We start from the raw sequence: 19133 nt of genomic DNA on the forward strand, positions 1-19133 counted from the left end.
TTTTGTCTTATATGCTGTATTTCTGTACATGAATTCTGTGTAAGGGTCAAGACTTTTGCACAACACTGTGACTGCCATCCGTTGCAGTCCTTTTAATTATCAGGCGAAATCGACAGAGCATTTTCCCAGTAGGTTGATTTGATTGCGGTTTAAACTATACACCGTGAACGCGTCTTGCGCTCTACGTGCCTGCAATCTCCGCCTTGCTAGCAAGAGAGAGGCGGACCAGTTAGAAGTCGGAGTTGAAAACACTTTTGCTTTTTAACTCTGCCCAAAGCGGTGGAAAACCAGAGAGAAGGTAAGGCGAAATTTATCTGAAATCTATAAAGTGAACTATGCTGACAGCACGTGCGTCTGATCCCTCTCACTGTGCTGCTTTTACTCAAGTTTCAGTAACTAAGTTGTTGGTTCCCAGATGGATTCTTTGTTTCACCAGTTCTCAGTGTTACGTAATACTTTACGCTTTATCATAACCATGTGGAAGCACAAGTTCTGCACAGCTGTGGCTCATCCCTCAGTTATGCAGCAGGTTTGATCAGTGGAGATAGGTCGTTTAAGGTCTTTATTGTAATTTCTGTTATAGATACTGCATACGCACATGTAATAATTGACTTCAAATGTTGAAATATTTTAAATTTTATTTAAATATTTCATGAACATATAACTTATAATCAACTATGAACAAATAGACACAAAGAAGAAAATCGTTTTAATGTTAATAATGAATCCAGTCTTACTCAATCTGCTGGTTAATGGTTATGTTTGATTCCTTCATGGGTTAGTGAGTCCCACTGTGTCTCATCTTAGTGCAGACATGCGGGTGGCAGTGATTGGGGCAGGAGTGATTGGCCTGTCAACAGCTCAGAGCATCTATGAGCACTATCACTCTATTGTCAGTCCGCTGACCATCGAGGTGTATGCAGACAAGTTCACTCCACTGACCACTAGTGATGGAGCAGCCGGCTTCTGGCAGCCTTATCTGTATGATAAGGGCAACGTTCAGGAGACGTGAGTGTGTTTTATTTAACTTTCCTTTAGATTTTACTTTTTATCTACAAACATTACTATTGCTACATTATTCCCATATGTGTCCTTGACATTTAGAAAATGGAATAAAGAGACATTCGACTACTTGCTCAGCTTTCTCAAGTCACCTGAGTCCATAAAAATGGGAATATTCCTTGAGTCTGGCTACAACCTTTGCAGTGAACCCGCACCAGTGAGTACTGCTTCTTTTTTTGGAACTACACTTCTTTTTTTTTTTATCTCAAAGATAAGATTTATTCTTATTAGGGAACCTTTTACAGCCAAGAACATAGGTGTGTGTGTATATATAGTTAAAGTGCAACATCAATAGAATAGAATAGAATAGAATTCAACTTTATTGTCATTGCACATGTCACAGGTACAGGGCAACGAAATGCAGTTTGCATCCATCCAGAAGTGCTTTAGCCGTGATATAGATATATTACAATATATATTAGCAATAATATAGATATGTAAGTATATTACAGAAATGGGTCTATTATGGTATGTTACAATGTACACGGTATGAAGTATGTTATGAATATTCTATAACTATAAGTAGAGATGGCACGATACCACTTTTTTATGTCCGATACCGATACCGATATCATAAATTTGGATATCTGCCGATACCGATATGAATCCGATATTGTGTGTTTTTTAATCAATAAAACTGTTTTTTTTAATATCTTGCTGCATTTTGTATAAGTTCATACTCAAGTTTAAATAAACAACAACACTAAAGCTATTCTGTTATACCTGTGTGTAAAAAATACACTGCACCCAAAATATTTCATAGTTCAGCAACACTGATCAATCTAATAAACCTTACCTAACTTAAAACCTAACTTAAACCTACTCCATCCTCCCTATTCTGGTATTTTAAAGAGTACTTAGCAGAAATATTAAGCAACCTAACTAATAGGGTTGCAAACTCCCAGCAAAAAAAAAAAAAAAAAAATAGGGAACCACCCCCACCCTCCACCTCATGATGCTTAATCGATGTAATCAACTTTAATTTGATGCAGGGTGAAAAAAATGCACAGAAACAAATTATTTTTCAAGAATAATGAAATAGATTCAACATCTTTCTTCAACAGAATTGCAGAATTCACAGACGGTACCTTCCCAAAGGAAAAAGTACTATAGCTTACTAGGGTATATTAGACTTAACAGTTACTATATGCAGTAATGGACTTCTATACATTTTACATCAGATTAAAACTTTGGGTGTAAGATTCAGATAATTATTTATTAAAAGCTAGACATTTTAAATGAGAATAAGAAAAGTATGTCTTTGTGCCCCTTTTCCCTGTTCATGCCCCTATCGGCCCCCTGGCTAAATTTTGCTAGATCCGCCCCTGCACAGTTACCAGCCGTCAGCTACGTAGAAAAGGATCCTGGTGTAGAAAGTAATATTAAATAAATTCTAACAACAGCTTATCAAGGTTAAAGGTGCTGCTGTTGTTCAGCCGCTGGTTTCCTCTTTCTGGCCAAGTGGACCAAAACAAAGAAGAGAGACGGACTCCCGACAGAAAAGCCGATCAGCTGATCATTAAGCAGTTTCACGATTGAAGTAGCGGCAGGAAGGTGAGGGAGAGAGAGAGAGAGAGAGAGGCGCAGTCGCTCCATATATCTGTTGTTAAGCTTAACATGGGAATGCTTTACAAACATTCAGAGATGAACTTACACACTTGCTTTACTTCTCTCTGGGATAACTTCCTCAGAGATGAAATGCTGGTTTGGTAGCAAGGCTACAAATACACACAGCCGCTCTATCACATGAGCACACTGCTGCAACGTGCTACAGTTATGAGCCCAGTTACGCGGTGTTGCAAGTTTTGTGAGGTGTTTTTTTTTATATTTAATGGATCGGATTACATTTTTTATTTTTCGCCGATATCCGATCCAGTAATTTAGGTCAGTATCGGACCGATACCGATACGTAATATCGGATCGGTCCATCTCTAACTATAAGTATGTACAGACTGTAGTGAGTACAAGCTATGTACAGGCTATGAACAGGATATAAATATGAAAAAAACTATACAGAATATGAAATAAAAAAACTATACAGAAATATGAGATATACAGTTATACAGAAATGTGAACTATGCAAGTTATGAACAGTTGTAGGATTAAAAATTATTGTATGTACAGAATGATTATTTACACAGAACTATACAGTAGTGCAGTTAAGATAAGTGAGATATGTGGATAATTTCTACAGAGGCTATATAAAGTGCTAGTGGTTGTGAGTGGTGGTTCAGTCCATGTTATTATTGTGTGTTTGAGGGTACGGTTGTCCATTGTGTGTGTGTGTGTGTGTGTGTAGGTGGTTGTGGGTGTGTGTATGTTCAGTCCATGAGTTTAACGTGGGTCAGATGTCAGGAGGCAGAGTTCAGGAGTCTGACAGCTGTAGGAAAGAAGCTGTTCCGGTACCTGGTGGTCTTAGTCCGGAGGCTCCTGTAGCGCCTCCCAGAGGGCAGGAGGGTGAAGAGTCCATGTGATGGGTGACTGGGGTCTTTGATGATTTTCCCAGCCCTTTTCAGACACCGCTTCCTGTAGATGTCCTTTATGGCAGGAAGTGGTGCTCCGGCGATGCGCTGGGCAGTTTTCACGACCCTCTGCAACGCCTTCCGGTCCGAGGCAGAGCAGTTCCCGTACCAGACTGTTATACAGTTGGTCAGGATGCTCTCGATGGTGCAGCGATAGAAGTTCACCAGGATGTCTGAGGACAGGTGGTTCTTCCTCAGTCCTCAAGAAGAAGAGGCGCTGGTGAGCCTTCTTGACCAGCTTGGAGCAGTTGGTCGTCCAGATGAGATCCTCGGAGATGTGGACACCCAGGAACTTGAAGCTGCTCACACGCTCCACAGCCGTCCCTTTAATGTGGATGGGTGGATGTGGGTCAGCATTCCTCCTGTAGTCCACGATGAGCTCCTTAGTCTTCTCAGTGTTAAGCAGCAGGTTGTTTCTGTCGCACCACTCAGCCAGACGATCCACCTCCTCCCTGTAGGCGGCCTCATCGTTGTCACTGATGAGGCCAATCACCGTAGTGTCATCTGCAAACTTAATGATGGTGTTGGAACCATCAGCAGGTCTGCAGTCGTGGGTGAAGAGGGAGTAAAGGAAAGGGCTCATCACACAGCCTTGTGGTACACCGGTGTTCATTGTGATTGTAGATGAGCAGCGGTTGTCCAGCCGGACATGCTGGGGGTGGTTGGTCAGGAAGTCCAGTAACCATTTGCAGATGAGGGAACTGATGCCCAGGTCTGTCAGTTTCCTGATGAGTTGTGAGGGGTGGACTGTATTGAACGCTGAACTGAAGTCTATAAACAGCATTCTGGCGTAGGTGTTGTTGTTGTCCAGGTGTGAGATGACAGAGTGCAGTGCGATGGAGACTGCATCCTCTGTGCTCCTGTTCTGGCGGTATGCGAATTGGTGGGGGTCCAGGGTGGGGGAGGCAGGATTTGAAGTGTGCTAGGACCAGCTGCTCTAAGCACTTAGTGATGATGGGGGTGAGTGCTACTGGGCGGGAGTCATTGAGGCTAGATGGGTTGGAGTTTTTGGGTATCGGGACGATGGAGGTGGATTTGAAGCAGGCCGGTACCACAGCATGGGCCAAGGACAGGTTGAATATGTCTGTCAGGACTCCTGCAAGCTCCCCAGAACACGCTCTGAGAACACGCCCGGGGATGCCATCAGGACCTGCAGCCTTGTGGACATTGATCCTGCTCAGCACCGCTCCTACATCGGTGGGGGAGAGAGTCAGAGGTTGGTGGTCTGGCGTCGTGTCTGTTTTGGTTGTGGTTGTGGGGTTCCCTCGCTCAAAACGAGCATAAAAGTTGTTGAGGTCGTTGAGGAAGGAGACATCAGAGGATGCGGGGGAGGGTTTGGTGGTCCTGTAGTCTGTAATGCCACATGCGTCGGGGGTTGGAGTTGGAGAAGTGTTCTTCTACCTTCTTTTTGTAATGGTGTTTGGCTTTTTTGATGCCCTTCTTTAGATTAGCCCTGGCTGTACTGTAGGCGTGTGCATCTCCTGACCTAAAGGCGGTGTTGCGGGCCTTCAGGAGGAGACGAACATCCCGGTTCATCCAAGGCTTCTGGTTGGGGTACATGGTGATCCGTTTCTGGGTGGTGACACTGTCTGTGGTTTCGGAGATGTAATCCAGTACAGATGAGGCGTACTGGTCCAGGTCTGTGTGGGTGAACATATTCCAGTCTGTGTTTTTAAATCTGTCCTGGAGCACTGCGTCTGTCCCCTCTGGCCACACTTTAATTGTCCGCACAGCAGGTTTCACATGTTGGATGAGTGGTGAATACCTAGGTGTGAGGAACAGGGAGAGATGGTCCGATTGTCCAATGTGGGGGAGGGGTGTTGCTTTGTAGGCTCCAGCCAGGTTGGAATACACATGGTCTAAAGTCTTGTCTCCTCTGGTGTGGCAGGAGACATGTTGGTGGAATCTGGGGAGGACTGTCTTTAAGTTGGTGTGGTTGAAGTCGCCAGCAACAATAAAAGCAGCCTCGGGGTGTTTATGCTGGTGTTTGTTAATGACTGCAGAAAGTTCTTTCAAGCAACTCATTCACAAATTTATTGCATTCCAGGGCAATATCTACACTAAACAAAGTCCAGTTGCTCTGAAGTAGAGCTTTGTTCAGCCACATAAATGATTGTTGAATGGACTGGTTGGAAATTGTAAAGAGAGAGGCCCCACTAAGTGTTGTCTTTACACTCAGAATCAGGGTTAATTGGGATTCTGTGTACTAACGCTACAGACATTTCTAGCAAATAATGAGAAAAACTTGCAGGAAAATTGCTTTGCACATGATTAAGACTGTGGAAGCTGTATAATTATTCTAGAAATATGAGAAAGCACAAATATGCAAATTCTGAACTCTTGTAACAATGTGGATGACATCCCATAGTACGTACAAACATTCAGGAATGCACGTGTAAACTGCTTGGGTATGTAGTAAGGACCCTGTCACACTGCAGTTCTGGAAATATGGAATATGGAAATATTCAGCTGTCTGCTTGAGTGGTCTGACAGTCACGAATGGGGATGGACTTATACAGATGTGGTCTGAAGTTTACTTACATTCATCAGATTCTTGTCATACCACAGCTTTACAAAAGGATAAAGTGGGTAAAAAACAGTTTGTTGTAAAGATCCACATTAGCCGATCGTGATAAAAAAACCCCCACAAAATACAGAAATTACAAGAAAGCTTGCATTTGGGCATTTAATGACTCTTTCAACTGTTCCTTTTTTAGTGTGGAATGATTGTAAAGCATCTTTAATGACTTTAAAAAACAAAACTTGAGTGCTCAAGTTTGGATTTATTTTAGATTTTCTGTAATCTGCAAACAGTCAAAATTAAACGTAGATTCAAATATTTACATACATTAACTTTAACTTCACCTTGAATCAACAGCTAGGTGGTTGAATCTTAGACACATGTGGGTGTTACAACAGGACGATGATCCCAAACACAAACACACATGAAAAATGTTTTTTTGGAATGGATACAGCAGGCTAACATTACGAAAACCGACCAATTTAAACGAGCTTGTTGATGGCTACCAAAAACATCTGGTGAGGTGCCACTTACTACTGGACATTTAACCAAAGATCAGTGGGGGCTAATGTATATATATGAGACTATATGTATAGTTTTGATGCTGTGTGAATTAATTAAAATCCAAAATGAATTCAAACTTGTGCACCAAATTCTTGTTTTATGTTTTTTAAGTCATTAAACATGCTGTACAATCGTTCCACTCTAGAAACCAACAGTTCAAAGACATCATTAACATTGATGTACATCCGTGCCTATGATGAGTGGATGTAAGCTTGAGAACACAACTGTATATTAGCCGGCATTGGCATTGTTGAGTGATTTCTGCATGTTTGCAAGTAAGATCAAGCGGTGGGCTCTTTTTATCTGTTGTGTCACATTAGTTTAGTGCCGGTTAAATGTTCACAGGTCAAGCGATGAAACTGGAAGACTTTAAAACACTTATTTTTACATATTCTTATTTTATCTTAACTCTATAATGAAACAAAAAGCTTAGCATAGCAAAACAGAAATAGAAAGCTGTAGAACCAATCCAAGTTGGCACAATGCAGAGTTACAATAGTGATGCAAAACTCAAGAATATGTCCAGAATTGGGTTCAGTGCACTCTGGAAATTCTTTTGTGAATTTCATGTGTTACAACAAATCTGCTCCCTCTTAGCAGCAGAAAGCATTTCATTGAGCCTTCTCTTGCAACACGCGAGTAATAACGACTTCCAGTGAAGTAACATACATTTCTTTTAGTTGTAGTCATGCCTACATCGAAAGCCTATTTGTCAAGAATGGAAATGGCTCTTATCTCATTAGAGAAGCCAAATAATCCCAAAGTACAATCAGGCTGTATTTTAATTCTGTGTTATTTAGGAAACTGGGTAATTACGTCAACCCCAAAACTGCCTGTACTGTTACTGATGGTGAGCCTTCAGTGTTACCACGTAAGTATTGTTCCATATTAAGGAAATTCCAATCACTGGTAGGAAAAAGTGAAACCAATATTGTATCATAAAGTTCCACTGCAATCTATGCAAGACGTCAAATATTAATAATATACATGATAGAGCGACTCTGTTTAGTTGGCAGGGCTTATTCCCAACGTTAATTTGGCACTTCATAAAAAAAAATGTGGTTATCCTCAGTTGTAGCAAATGTTGCTGAGGAAGTTAGTAAATAACCAGGAGCTGATGAAACCCCATCTAACCCAGAAACACTTATTAACATATTAACTTCTATGAGAGTGTGTACTGAGAATTCTGACAACAAAAAAATGTGTCTTTCAACTCGATTCCTAATCTTTAGGGAGTTTGTATGCATTAAGCTATTACTAAGTACTTTCATAATGTAATAGCACTGAGAGGAATGTGTGACACAGACATGCGTTTGAGTCATAACCAGAGGGAAGAGTCAGCTGACCCGACATCACCAAGACAGCCCATGCATTAGCAGCCCAGATATAACACAATAAAGACAAGCGGGTTTTCAAGATGCACTTAAGTAACTTTCTCTGTTGAAGATTTCTTTATTGAAGATAAAAACCCAAACAAAATATCAGTGTTTGGCCACACAAGGCTCAAAGTTTCACAGTGGATGCATCCTCTATAATAATGTGATTTGGTGACTGTGAAACCCATAAGATTGCCCTCTCACTGCCTGTGGCTTGTTTTTGGTTGCAGGATCCCTCGTTTAAGGACAGCGTTCTCGGCTTCAGGCAGCTCACAGAGCGAGAGCTGCAGATTTTTCCTGGATACAAGTAAGCTCTTTCTGAAAAACGCCAATGAAAGACGAGACACAAATGAACAAATAGTTAGCCACATACATGAAATAATTACAAAAGAATTAAAATAAAAACACAACTGGCTTATTTATTTAAATGTCTGACAAAATAAAAAAAGAACAAATTTAATATAAATGTGAATATATGAGTTTTAAGTTGTACCATTTTTGCGACATGTGGCATTTGTGTTGATCTTGAACAAAAACATATAACAGGGTTAGGGTTGCAAGTCACACTGAGGATGTAGACTCAGGTTTCAAATATCATAAAATCATGTTTAGTTTGATAAACATGAATTAAAAAATTCTAAACGTGTGAATTTCACTGTATTACAAGCTTCCCACTAAAAGTTACCAGTATTTTCTGTGATTGAATGGACAATGTTGCTCAACCAGCAGTTTTAGTGAAACACATATGCTTCTTATTATTTGTTCAGGTATGGGTGGTTCAACACTGCTCTCATGGTAGAGGGTAAAACATACTTACCTTGGCTTATGGAGTGGTGAGTGATCACCTAACTAAATTCTCATGTTGTATCAGTATTGATTTATTTAGTCCAACCTCCTGAGTTAGCTTTAAAATTCCCAAAGTATTTGACAGTGTTTGAGATCAGTTGTTTTTATATTTTACCCTTAACATTAGACTATATCGTGTTTACAATTTTATAATGTTGTCTGATATATATGCTGTACCTGGTGGACAGTAATGATCCCACAATACAAAATACTGAGTAACATATACTTGAGACTTCATTCTATTATGTATTAGTAATAAGAGTAATAAACATATAGTCTTCATTAGGTTCCCTACTATTAGTAGAGACCAGTGAAGAAGTTAAAAATTTTGGATCCTGTTTTAGGCCCAGATTATATTTATGCTCATGCTTGTGTGTTTAGCATTGATGCTCCTTAATATAAAAGGTTTTCTAGTGCACAGTGTTTTTATTTGCAGGTTGCGAAAGAGGGGAGTGAAATTTTATCACAGGAAAATAAAGTCCTTCAAGGAGGTTAGTGAAAGTTTTCAGTGTATTGTGCTAGCAAGTTCTTTATACATTCACTGGACACTTTATTAGGCACACCTTCTAATCTGACTTAATTCGTCGTGGCATAGATTCAGCGAAGTGCTAGAAACATTGCTCAGAGTTTTAGGTTCATGTTGACGTCATTTCTTGTAGCTGTCTGGTCTCCCTCCTCTGACCACAGGCATTTTCACCCAAAGAACAGCTGCTCACTGCATAGTTTCTCATTTTCTGAACATTTTCTGCAGTGTGGGAAAATCCCAGTAGGTCAGCAGTTTCTGAAATACTCAGACCAGCTGGTTTCCCATTAACAACCACACCACATGTTCAAAGTCACTCAAGTTACTTTATTTACTCATTCTGATGCCTGGTTTGAACTTCAGCTGGTCGTCTTTAATGGCATTTTGCTGACTTATGCCCAGTCTGTACTATATTAACATTTATTACTCAATGTTGTAATGTTTTACAGCCTCCAGACGAGTTGAGTAAAAGTTATCTCTCACCATGTTTGTTATCTCCTATCATCCTTGACTTTTTTTAGCTGGCTGAAACCGGAGCAGATGTGATCATAAACTGCAGTGGGATGTGGTCAGGCCAACTGCAGCCAGATCCAGACCTGAAACCAGGCCGTGGCCAGATATTGAAGGTGAGAATATATAGGGCTGTGTGCATGTACTGCACAAGAGATAAAGGAATGACGGAATGAACTGGTGTTTGTTTGTATTTCAGGTTGATGCTCCCTGGCTGAAGCACTGGATTATTACCCACGATTTCACCAAAGGAACATACAATTCACCATATATCATTCCAGGGTAGTACAAGTAACACGCCACACTGATAAGCACTGAACTGCAGAAGCACACAGCTGTTGACTTATAGTATTACTACATTTGCAGTTAGAGGATTTTATATATTTCACCTTTAAAAAAAAAGTTTTTAAATGTAGTAGCTTTAGTAGTTACTCTCTGTAGTTCAGTGGCTATGTTAACAGCTGCAGCACTTTTTCGTATTGATTTGGGGTTGGAGTACACTGAAGACAGAAAGCAAGAGCTGTTTTTATCAGTGTGCAAAACATTTGTGTCTGCAGAAGTCGTCTTGTGACGGTTGGCGGCGTTTTCCAGGTGGGAAACTGGAGTGAACAGAATAGCTCTGTCGACCATAAAGAAATCTGGGAAAAAGCTTGTCAGCTTGAGCCTAGTCTCAAGGTACGATGATTTCAACAAGGCCATAAAAAGATATGATGAGTCAAGTGTGATTAATTATTTACAGTAAGTGTTCTGTGGTGCTGAAGTATTTAACATTTTTCATTTGATATATTTAGAACTCATTCTAAAAAGATGTAACTGAGTGTCAAATTTGCAGTTTCTGAGTTACCTTTATTATTATATATTTGTTTATTTATTTTCAGTTTTGAAAAGCTTTCATCTCTTTGTTCTCTAATCTCAGCATGCCAGGATAGTCGACGACTGGTCTGGCCTCAGGCCTGTTCGCAGCAAAGTCCGACTGGAGAGGGAAGCCATATGGTCTGGTGAAACCCCCATAGAGGTATCCTTTTAAGATCTAAGTAGCGGAACTTTAAATGCATATTTCTGCTATTAATTGTCTAAAATACTGTAACATTATTCAGGTGATACACAACTATGGCCACGGAGGTTTCGGACTCACCATTCACCGAGGCTGTGCCGAGGAAGCGGCGAGGCTCTTTGGTCAGATCGTGGAACAAAAAGGCAAAGGTCCAAAAGCTCGCTTGTGAATAGCTGTGCAGAAGTAACGATTGATGCTCTTTTTTTCAAATGTCAGCATCAGTGCACATATTGCTCCGAGCCTCCACTAATTTAATATTAAACATCATTTTCAAACAGTCTCGTGCACCTGCAAAGTTAAGGACAAGGCCACCATTGTTAATTAAACAATGGCACATATGTAAGAAAATCATGCTGAAATCTATTCGAGATTTGGATAATTTGAGAAGCACTTTTTATGTATAAATTGTACATATTTTAGTGAATTTATAGTGCACTAAATGCAAGATTTGCAACTAATTAAAAATATTTAACTAATAAATTAATAAAAACATGACTGCTGCTTGTCTTTGAAAGATCATTTACTACAGTATCATACACATTTACATCCAGTGCATTGACAAGGATCTGTGCACACAGACACGTAATGCAGCTCTTCATCTCAAACACTGGCAGGTAACAGCTCATCAGACCTATATCGTATATCTCTGTCTTTATTTTTTTAAACAAAACTTCCCTCAGTCCATCTCCACGTCACCTCTGTTACAAACAAAAGCAAAGACAACAACTAAACCAGGTATTGATACATTATTTACAGAACGCAACATCCCGCTGTGGACATTCGGGAACGCAGCATCAAAGTCTGCTGAAGTAGGGCACGAGATGCATCAAGGTCTATAGATTATGACACCACATACATGTGTGACTGTTTTTGTATTTTTAAATTATGTAAACCTTGCTAACTAGGCTCAGTCAGCTTTGGGTGTTGAGAAACTGCTCAGATTTAAATGATCAAACACTTTAATGTTAACGTAAATACAGGATCCGTGGAGCGTGTTTGTGCTGTAAATATGAGAAGTTATTATCTTACTGATGTTAATATCTTCTGATGAATTCTTCAGCAGATCCCTCAGCTTGCTATAAAGAATCTGTCCTGATAATGATCAACAGATGAGGTGGTATTTTCAATGTTACCTGCATTTTCTGTGGGTCTTTACCGTGTTAAAATGTGAACTAATACTGACACAAGAACAACACGTACAACACAAGAGCTCAAAAGGATGCTTGATGTATGAAAGCTAGTGACTTCCTTTCACCTCTCACAGCTGAAACTACTAAATAACCCCACACCCTTTTCGATCAGATGCCCTTTTGTTTGGGACTTTCCTTCAATCTATCAATGCCCTGTTTTAAAAATTAAAGACAAGTGTGATTAGTGTATTTCAGCAGACAAATTGTGTGCACAGGATAATGCTGTTCCTTACATATGTATCTACGCCCACTATGTTAGCAGAAGCAGCTTTCTCATAGGTTTAAGAGTAGGTCTCTCGACCACAAGCTAAATAGGTAGTTTTAAGGCTTTTTGAAAAGAAGATAGTTGTTTAGACCTTACGCTTTCCCTTTTGCTTCTCTTGGATTAGAAAAGCAGGATTAAAATACTTTGGTTGAAGTATTAGAATTCTCTCTTATTCATGATTTTCCTCCCCCATTCGCTCTCACACTCATGTAGGTCATTTGGTCTTTCTTGATTACCCTGTGTGCAGTTATACAGTGGCAAACTTGTGAGAGCAATGGTGTTTAAAAGACTAAAAGTACAATGACGTGTACATGTAACTACTGTGTTGCCTGGCTCCCAGCCACTGCAGTGACTAAACTGAAGATCATAGAAGGGGGGCAGAGATGAACACAGAGAGCTGGTTTTGTTGTCTTCCCTCTCCTTGCTTCTCTTCTTCACTGTGGTCTCCTGTCAGCTGCACTGCAGCTGACGCATCCTCAGCCCTGGGAGCCGGAGCTGGAGTCGGGGACTCCTCCAGCGCTGTGGGAAGGGGCCCGACCCATCATCTCCTGTCCCCACTCACGGTGGCTGGACTCCTGCAGGCCGCGGCCTGTCGTCTCAATTGGCAGCGCGCAGGAGGCGATGGCCGCGAAGAGGCAACAGCAGCAGTACACCGACAGAGCCAGGTACACCGAGGACTCCAGCATCACCTGCAGGATGAAGCCCAGGGACAAGCACAATGTGTGATACTAACACTCTGACGTTTTTGTGCTGTGTTGTCATGGGAAAACAAAGTGTTACCTGGGCAACAAACGGAGTGATTAGGGCACCAACTCTGGCCATTCCACTGCTTGTTCCCAATCCTAAAGCTCTGGTCGCTGTTGGGTATACCTGCAGAGTTTCAGAAATACATATGAGGCTTCCCTTTTTCTAATTCTGCCGTGCAAATGTGTTTCACACAGTAGGAGCAAAACTGCACACTGAGTAGATATCTTACCTCTGGAGTGTACACATAGGCTGCCTGAAACCCTCCTGCAATAAATGCTCTGGCGATGAATATCAACACTGTCATGGAGGCTCTGCAGGGGATAAATCAGTATCAGTAAACAGACAGTGTTACTAATTCTTAAAGTATTTAAAAGGCTGATTATGGCCAGTTGTTCCTTTACCTCCCAACACAGCCATAGAGTGGAATAATACACATAGAGAAAACGAAGAAACACAGTGCCATGGTCTTCCTCCTTCCCAGTCGATCGATAGCCCACAGCGTCACCAGCAGTCCTGTACAACATCAGCATACTCAGACCCCTAAATCAAACTGCATACTCTCACATAGTAGAAAAAATGCAGGTGCAGCCAATCCTATTGAGACACCAAACTGAGTGTATGAAAAAAACCAATAGAACAATAACTGAAGCAAGAAGAGAGGAGGCATTTATATTAATGCATAATAACCAGCAGGTGGTCATATTAGTGCATAATTTAGAGCAAACTTTGCACAGTTGTTAATATATTGAACAACAAATTAAAGAGAGCTTAGCGATGTGTACCTGGGAATTCAGATAACGTAGTCCACAGCAGGTCTTTATAATCGTCAGAATTCAGGTATTTACACTCTAAGCTGCATCGGAGCTCCTCCTTATTACCTTTGGACACTAGAGGGAGTTACACCAAACAGGATGCTTCAAATCCAGCACTCAGCCTACTGTCTGTGATGCTTTTTGCAAAAACATAACCACCATAAAGTGTGTGAGGCCCTATATCAGCGTCTGACTCACTTCCACATGCGCCTCCCTCCTGAAACAGCTCTGTGGTGAGCAGCACCAGCCCATAGTAAGAGAAAGCATTTGCAAACCTGCAGGAAGAGAAACAGATCAATTCATTCTGATTTGCTTTAGGTAAATCGCTGGACTATGAAAACATGAGGTTTTCGAGAAAGAGGAAGACATTATCAATTGCTAATTTACCAAATAAACCACAGCAGGACTGTGGTCCAGCGGAAGTGAGATGAAAATAAGTCTCGAATCTTCCCACGATCTTCCTAATAAAAAACAGCCATAAAAAACCCCTCAGAACACAAATGGCAGTATGATAGAGGGTACTTAATGTACACAAAGCATTTAGAGTTTTTGCAGAAGCACAACGCACCTGTCTGGCTGCGATCAGTTTTCCCAGTGGCATGGGTGCTCCGTTCTCAGTGGCAATGCGCTTCAGTGTGTTCAGAGCCTTTTCCTGATTCCCGGTCAGCACATCGTATCGAGCACTCTCTGGCAGCCACTGCTCCCACCCACCAAAAAACAAAAGAAAAATCAGGTTGATAAAGCTGTAATCCATAATGCTTCAAGTTGTAGAGCAGCTCAAGACTGCTAACATACTTACAAAGCACAAAATGGCAAAAATGAAGAGAGGAATGGTAGAAAGCCCGAGCAGCCAGCGCCAGCCCAGAGTGGGCATCACCAGGATCGCTAAGAGGACCTCAAATACAGTGCCCAGTGCCCAAAATATCTACGACAGCAGCAAACGCAGGTTTTAGGGCTGAGAAGGTTTAAGTGCTGAAATTATATAAGATGTGATATTTGTGCACTCCATACCTCAATAAGCAAGATGCATGTGGCTCTGGACTTCATAGGCAGAAACTCAGCATACAGCGTCACCCTTACAAAAAGAGGCACTTTATTATGAACCCAATCGCCATGCATTACAACTTGTTGTTTGTTTGTTTTTTCAAGATGACGGGTTACTCACGACTGAGGTGCCCCTCCAATGCCGAAGCCCACCAGTGCACGGAGGACAAGGATCCACCCGTAAATAGGTGCAAAAGCACTCATCAGGCCATAGAACATCGTCCACAGAACACTCAGCTTCAGACCCTGCATGTGTATACAATCAAGACATAATACACTGCTAAATAAATAAATAAGCAAAATCCCACTCTGTGGCATAATGAAACGGCTCACTCCTGTTGTCTAGTATTTACTAAGAAACCACAACTCTGTAAATCATTTGGACCTCAGACTGAATGTGCTATTAGAACTTACTGTCTTTCTGCCATATTTGTCAGATATGTTCCCCCAAAGAGAAGAGCTGATCATCATCCCGATGAACACTGCCTGTATCAAGAAGAAAAAAAAAACAGGAAAAAATCAAGTCCCAGTCAGATTGCAGCCAAAAGTTTTCCAACATAGCATGCACATCCTCTTCTACACTGACTGTTCTTAAACTGTCGGTAGTATTTGGTTTTGGTTTTAGCTACCAAAATGTGAATGTTTAATGTCTTTAGTAAGTGAACCTTAATTTCCTTTTTTGAATGATATTCTGTATTTTACTCTGACTCTAAATATGACTTTCAGATTCATTAAGGTTGCGAAGATTCAGCACATATCTGAAGCATGCTCAGGTCTCCTTTTCTTCTCCATTTGCTGGCTCCATTTTGATACAAGTACAAAATCATCCCTGAAAACTCGATCAATAACTGACAGGACGGTCATATTGCACTGCAAGAGGAGGACTTTCACAGACATAAGAGAGACATTACCGATGTAAGCAGTGCCACTTCCAGGCTGGGCAGTCTCCATTCACAGTGGAGCTGTGGAGCTAAGATGCTGAGGATCATCATCTCCATAGCATCAGCCATCTGAAAACACACAAAGATACTCAGTGAATTCATATGCAGTTGTCATGATACTATGGTGTTTATTTAAATGAAAGAGCAGTTCTCACCCAGGATAGGCCAGTGAGGATGGAGAGTTTCCACTGAAATGTCCCAAAGCCTATGGCTTCTACGGCATCTTCCACCATGAATGTGTCTGAGAGAATGAGGGCGTGCAGCAAGATTGTACGTGAGTCTGAGCCCAGGAGGAAAATGTAAGACTTTAAAACAGCTGTCTGAGAGAAATGAAGCCATGCCATACTGTACCATCAGTCGGATTAGCAAACTCTCGAGGTACTGGAGCTCCCTCAGTGAGCGCCACAGCCTCCAGATCAGTCTGCTCTGCAATCCTGGCATCCTGCTCTCTGCTCTCGACATCTTCCTCTGAGCGTGTGCTCTCACCTGTGCGACGGAAGCGGACAACACTACAAAAAACATAAAGAAGAGGATAGAGTATATCTTATCCTAAGCTCAAGAGGATGAACTTATCTACAATAAGGCAGGTCACAGGAGTTTCATAATACTGGTGCCAGAGCAATGCTGAGTGCAAATGAGAGTCAGAGGCTGTTGCCTTGGTGATATGAGCTTTTCCTGGCTTTGATTTTGTGTATGGGTGGTATTATTCTCCAATGGGGAAACCATGTCAGGCCAGCAGACAGGTTGGCACACTCCACTTCACTGCCAGGCAAGCTTTTAAAGGCTAAGAGATGCACATGTGAAGGATGGAAGGAATAATCTTCTTCTACATGCAGATAATTGATAGTTTGGTCAGGCTGAAAGACTAAAAAAGAACATGGAGAGTGGGACGTCTTAATCACTGTAATTACATAACATAGCCTGCTTGCAGTGGAAAGTAGCCTATCAGTATTACAGATGAGTGAGATTTCCGGGGAGGTCTGTGTTCCCCTGTAAACACTGTAATTTCCCCTTTCAATCTCTCGGGTAAGAAAAGCACACATGGGAGTAGGTAGTTATGCTGCAGTGGACTGCTCTGATATGTTTACCTTATCTTTGAAACAAAAAGAAAATGTGCTTTTAATTTTTTTTTTAGCATGTGTCATTATTTGTGCAGGATTCTGAAAGGAGACTCCCAAATATCTCTCACGAAGGCTAGGCTAGACTGTCATGGGCCAGCCTTAACGCATGTGCAGCAGGGCTGTGATAAATTGTCTTATGGCAGCAAACATAGTAAAAAAAAAAAGAAAAAGAAAATCATTAAAAAAAACAAAAACAAACCCAAAAACTAATTAAGCTTAGAAATCACAGCCAGTCTGCTTCCGGTAAATAAATAGTTTCTTAGGAAGATGCTAAGCCTGTAAACAAAATGCCTCCAGTAGCGGAGACAGAAGACGCGGTGTTGTTGTTCTTTGTTTCTCTTCTATCTGGGAACACATGTGTGGATAATAAAACTGCACGATCGGTGCTTTTGAGCAGCTTCAGGCTATCTGTGGTCCAGGGAGCTAATCAAAGGCGACGCGAAGCCGTCAGAGGGCGATGCGTCGGACAATCACGCAAAGCCGGGAGGAGAAAACACACAAAAAAGGCGTTGGTGTGCAGACTGCACCGTACTCACGGCAGCTGTCTCAGCTGGAACAGATCATCGTCCATTTTGGTGTTCATTGGCCGACGGTCCGTTTGGCATCATCGCCGTTTACATGGTCACGACGGGCTGCGATTTCAGCACCGAGGAGAGCGACCTGCTCCGGGTGTCCGTCGACAGCCAATGAGAGGCTGCCCTACGCGAGTCACAGCGCGAGACTCTCGGAAAGGCATGAGCTCAGGAGGGTATGAGACCGCATGACTGCTGATTACACGAGCCAACACATGACGAGTTATCAACACTGACGCTGGAAAACAGACCGGGAAACGGAATGAATCGGAATTTTCAAAGCTGTAACGTGAAAGTTATTGAAAGAACACCCAGAAGCGAGTGTGGTTGAAACTATTAGTACAATAATAATTAATAACAATAATAATAATAATAATAATAATAATAATAATGATAATAATAGGGGTTAGGAAATAAGTCACAACCAGTGACGTAACCAGGGTTTAAAAATAATGAGGTGAAGAATTTTTTTCTCTTAAGGTATCATATTCCAGGTGTAGATTAAATGCGAGACGGAAACCTGGTAGAAGCTTTCCCTTTTACACTTTTAGAGGAAGTCATTCATTGTCACATAGCTTTGCAAGGTCAAAGCTGGCAGTCTTTAAAAACGGCACTAGTGTTTCCAAGTACTTTTTTGTCTTCATTTTGAGCGCTATACCAGTTTTCTGTTTAAAAGACTCCAACAAAAATCTTTCTTAAAAAAAAAAAAAACTACACTCTTGCTTGGTAACTGCACTCGTGTGCTTTCTTTGAGATAAATGGAAGTTTATTTGGCATTTTGTTTTCTAAGCGAATGGATTTCACATACACTCACGGAAACGTTACGGCTGCAAAGTGGACAGTGCAGAACAAATACATGAGGTATAACTTATAACAATAGTGCTATACAGAAAACCTATAAACTGTACAAGGTATGAGATTTTCAGTTTATAGATATATATCATACAATATGACGTCTAGTAGCAGCAAAAAGGGACGTTTGATGCAGAGGCTGTGTTTATAGCAGTAAAGGTGGAGTGTTGCACCTGAGCTCCAATCATCAGTAGAAAAGGCTACACTTCTGAAGAGACTAGCTCCTAGAGTTGCAATACAATCAAAACCAGAGAGTTTGAAAACTGTGAAGGACTTCGTTTTATATATGTCCCCTCTTTTGCAGGTGAAACTACATATATGAAAAAAATAGAACCTGAAATTTAGATTAAAAAACAAAATAAAGCAAAGAAATAAAATAAATTAACAAAGCGCAGATACGTGTTTATCCCTTCACTTGAAATGAAAATAGGACAAGCGAAAAGATTACTTACTTAATGGCTCTGGCCCTATACCAGAGGGTAAGCCAATTTTTTACTTTCCTCTTGTGTCATGTGTAAAATAAGTGAGGGGCAGTGTGAGGCAGGGCACAAGTTCCTGAAATTCCCGTAAAAGCCACTTAGAGAGTTTACAGGCCAGATTTTATTGTCTTT

At 41.2% G+C, this 19133-nt stretch overlaps 2 protein-coding genes across 3 annotated transcripts; one reads left to right on the forward strand and one right to left on the reverse strand.

The window, feature by feature from the left end:
• The first annotated feature begins 154 nt into the window (after positions 1-154).
• On the forward strand, positions 155-11473 carry LOC116332486 (D-amino-acid oxidase). The gene is made up of 11 exons (XM_031755462.2): positions 155-298; positions 808-1008; positions 1105-1219; positions 8276-8352; positions 8813-8878; positions 9328-9382; positions 9936-10040; positions 10124-10206; positions 10482-10599; positions 10841-10939; positions 11022-11473. Exons 2-11 carry the CDS (start codon positions 815-817, stop codon positions 11145-11147), a joined length of 1038 nt encoding a protein of 345 aa, XP_031611322.1. The 5' UTR covers positions 155-298; positions 808-814; the 3' UTR covers positions 11148-11473.
• A 106-nt stretch (positions 11474-11579) lies between these two features.
• Positions 11580-17761, reverse strand: svopa (SV2 related protein a). Of its 2 annotated transcripts, XM_031755275.2 has the most exons (16): positions 17635-17761; positions 16329-16486; positions 16133-16218; positions 15948-16046; positions 15451-15522; positions 15158-15282; positions 15004-15067; positions 14792-14917; positions 14561-14689; positions 14380-14453; positions 14191-14267; positions 13963-14067; positions 13582-13693; positions 13410-13491; positions 13214-13303; positions 11580-13122 (listed from the first exon to the last, which is right to left on the reverse strand). In XM_031755275.2, the coding sequence occupies exons 1-16, from the start codon at positions 17679-17681 to the stop codon at positions 12910-12912; spliced, it is 1659 nt and encodes a 552-aa protein (XP_031611135.1). In that variant the 5' UTR covers positions 17682-17761; the 3' UTR covers positions 11580-12909. The 2 variants fall into 2 exon arrangements, with proteins under 2 accessions (XP_031611135.1, XP_031611136.1); XM_031755276.2 differs by lacking the exon at positions 16133-16218.
• Between the last annotated feature and the right edge of the window lie 1372 nt (positions 17762-19133).

The sequence above is a fragment of the Oreochromis aureus genome, linkage group 12, assembly GCF_013358895.1.
Source record: "Oreochromis aureus strain Israel breed Guangdong linkage group 12, ZZ_aureus, whole genome shotgun sequence".
Lineage (NCBI taxonomy): Eukaryota > Metazoa > Chordata > Actinopteri > Cichliformes > Cichlidae > Oreochromis > Oreochromis aureus.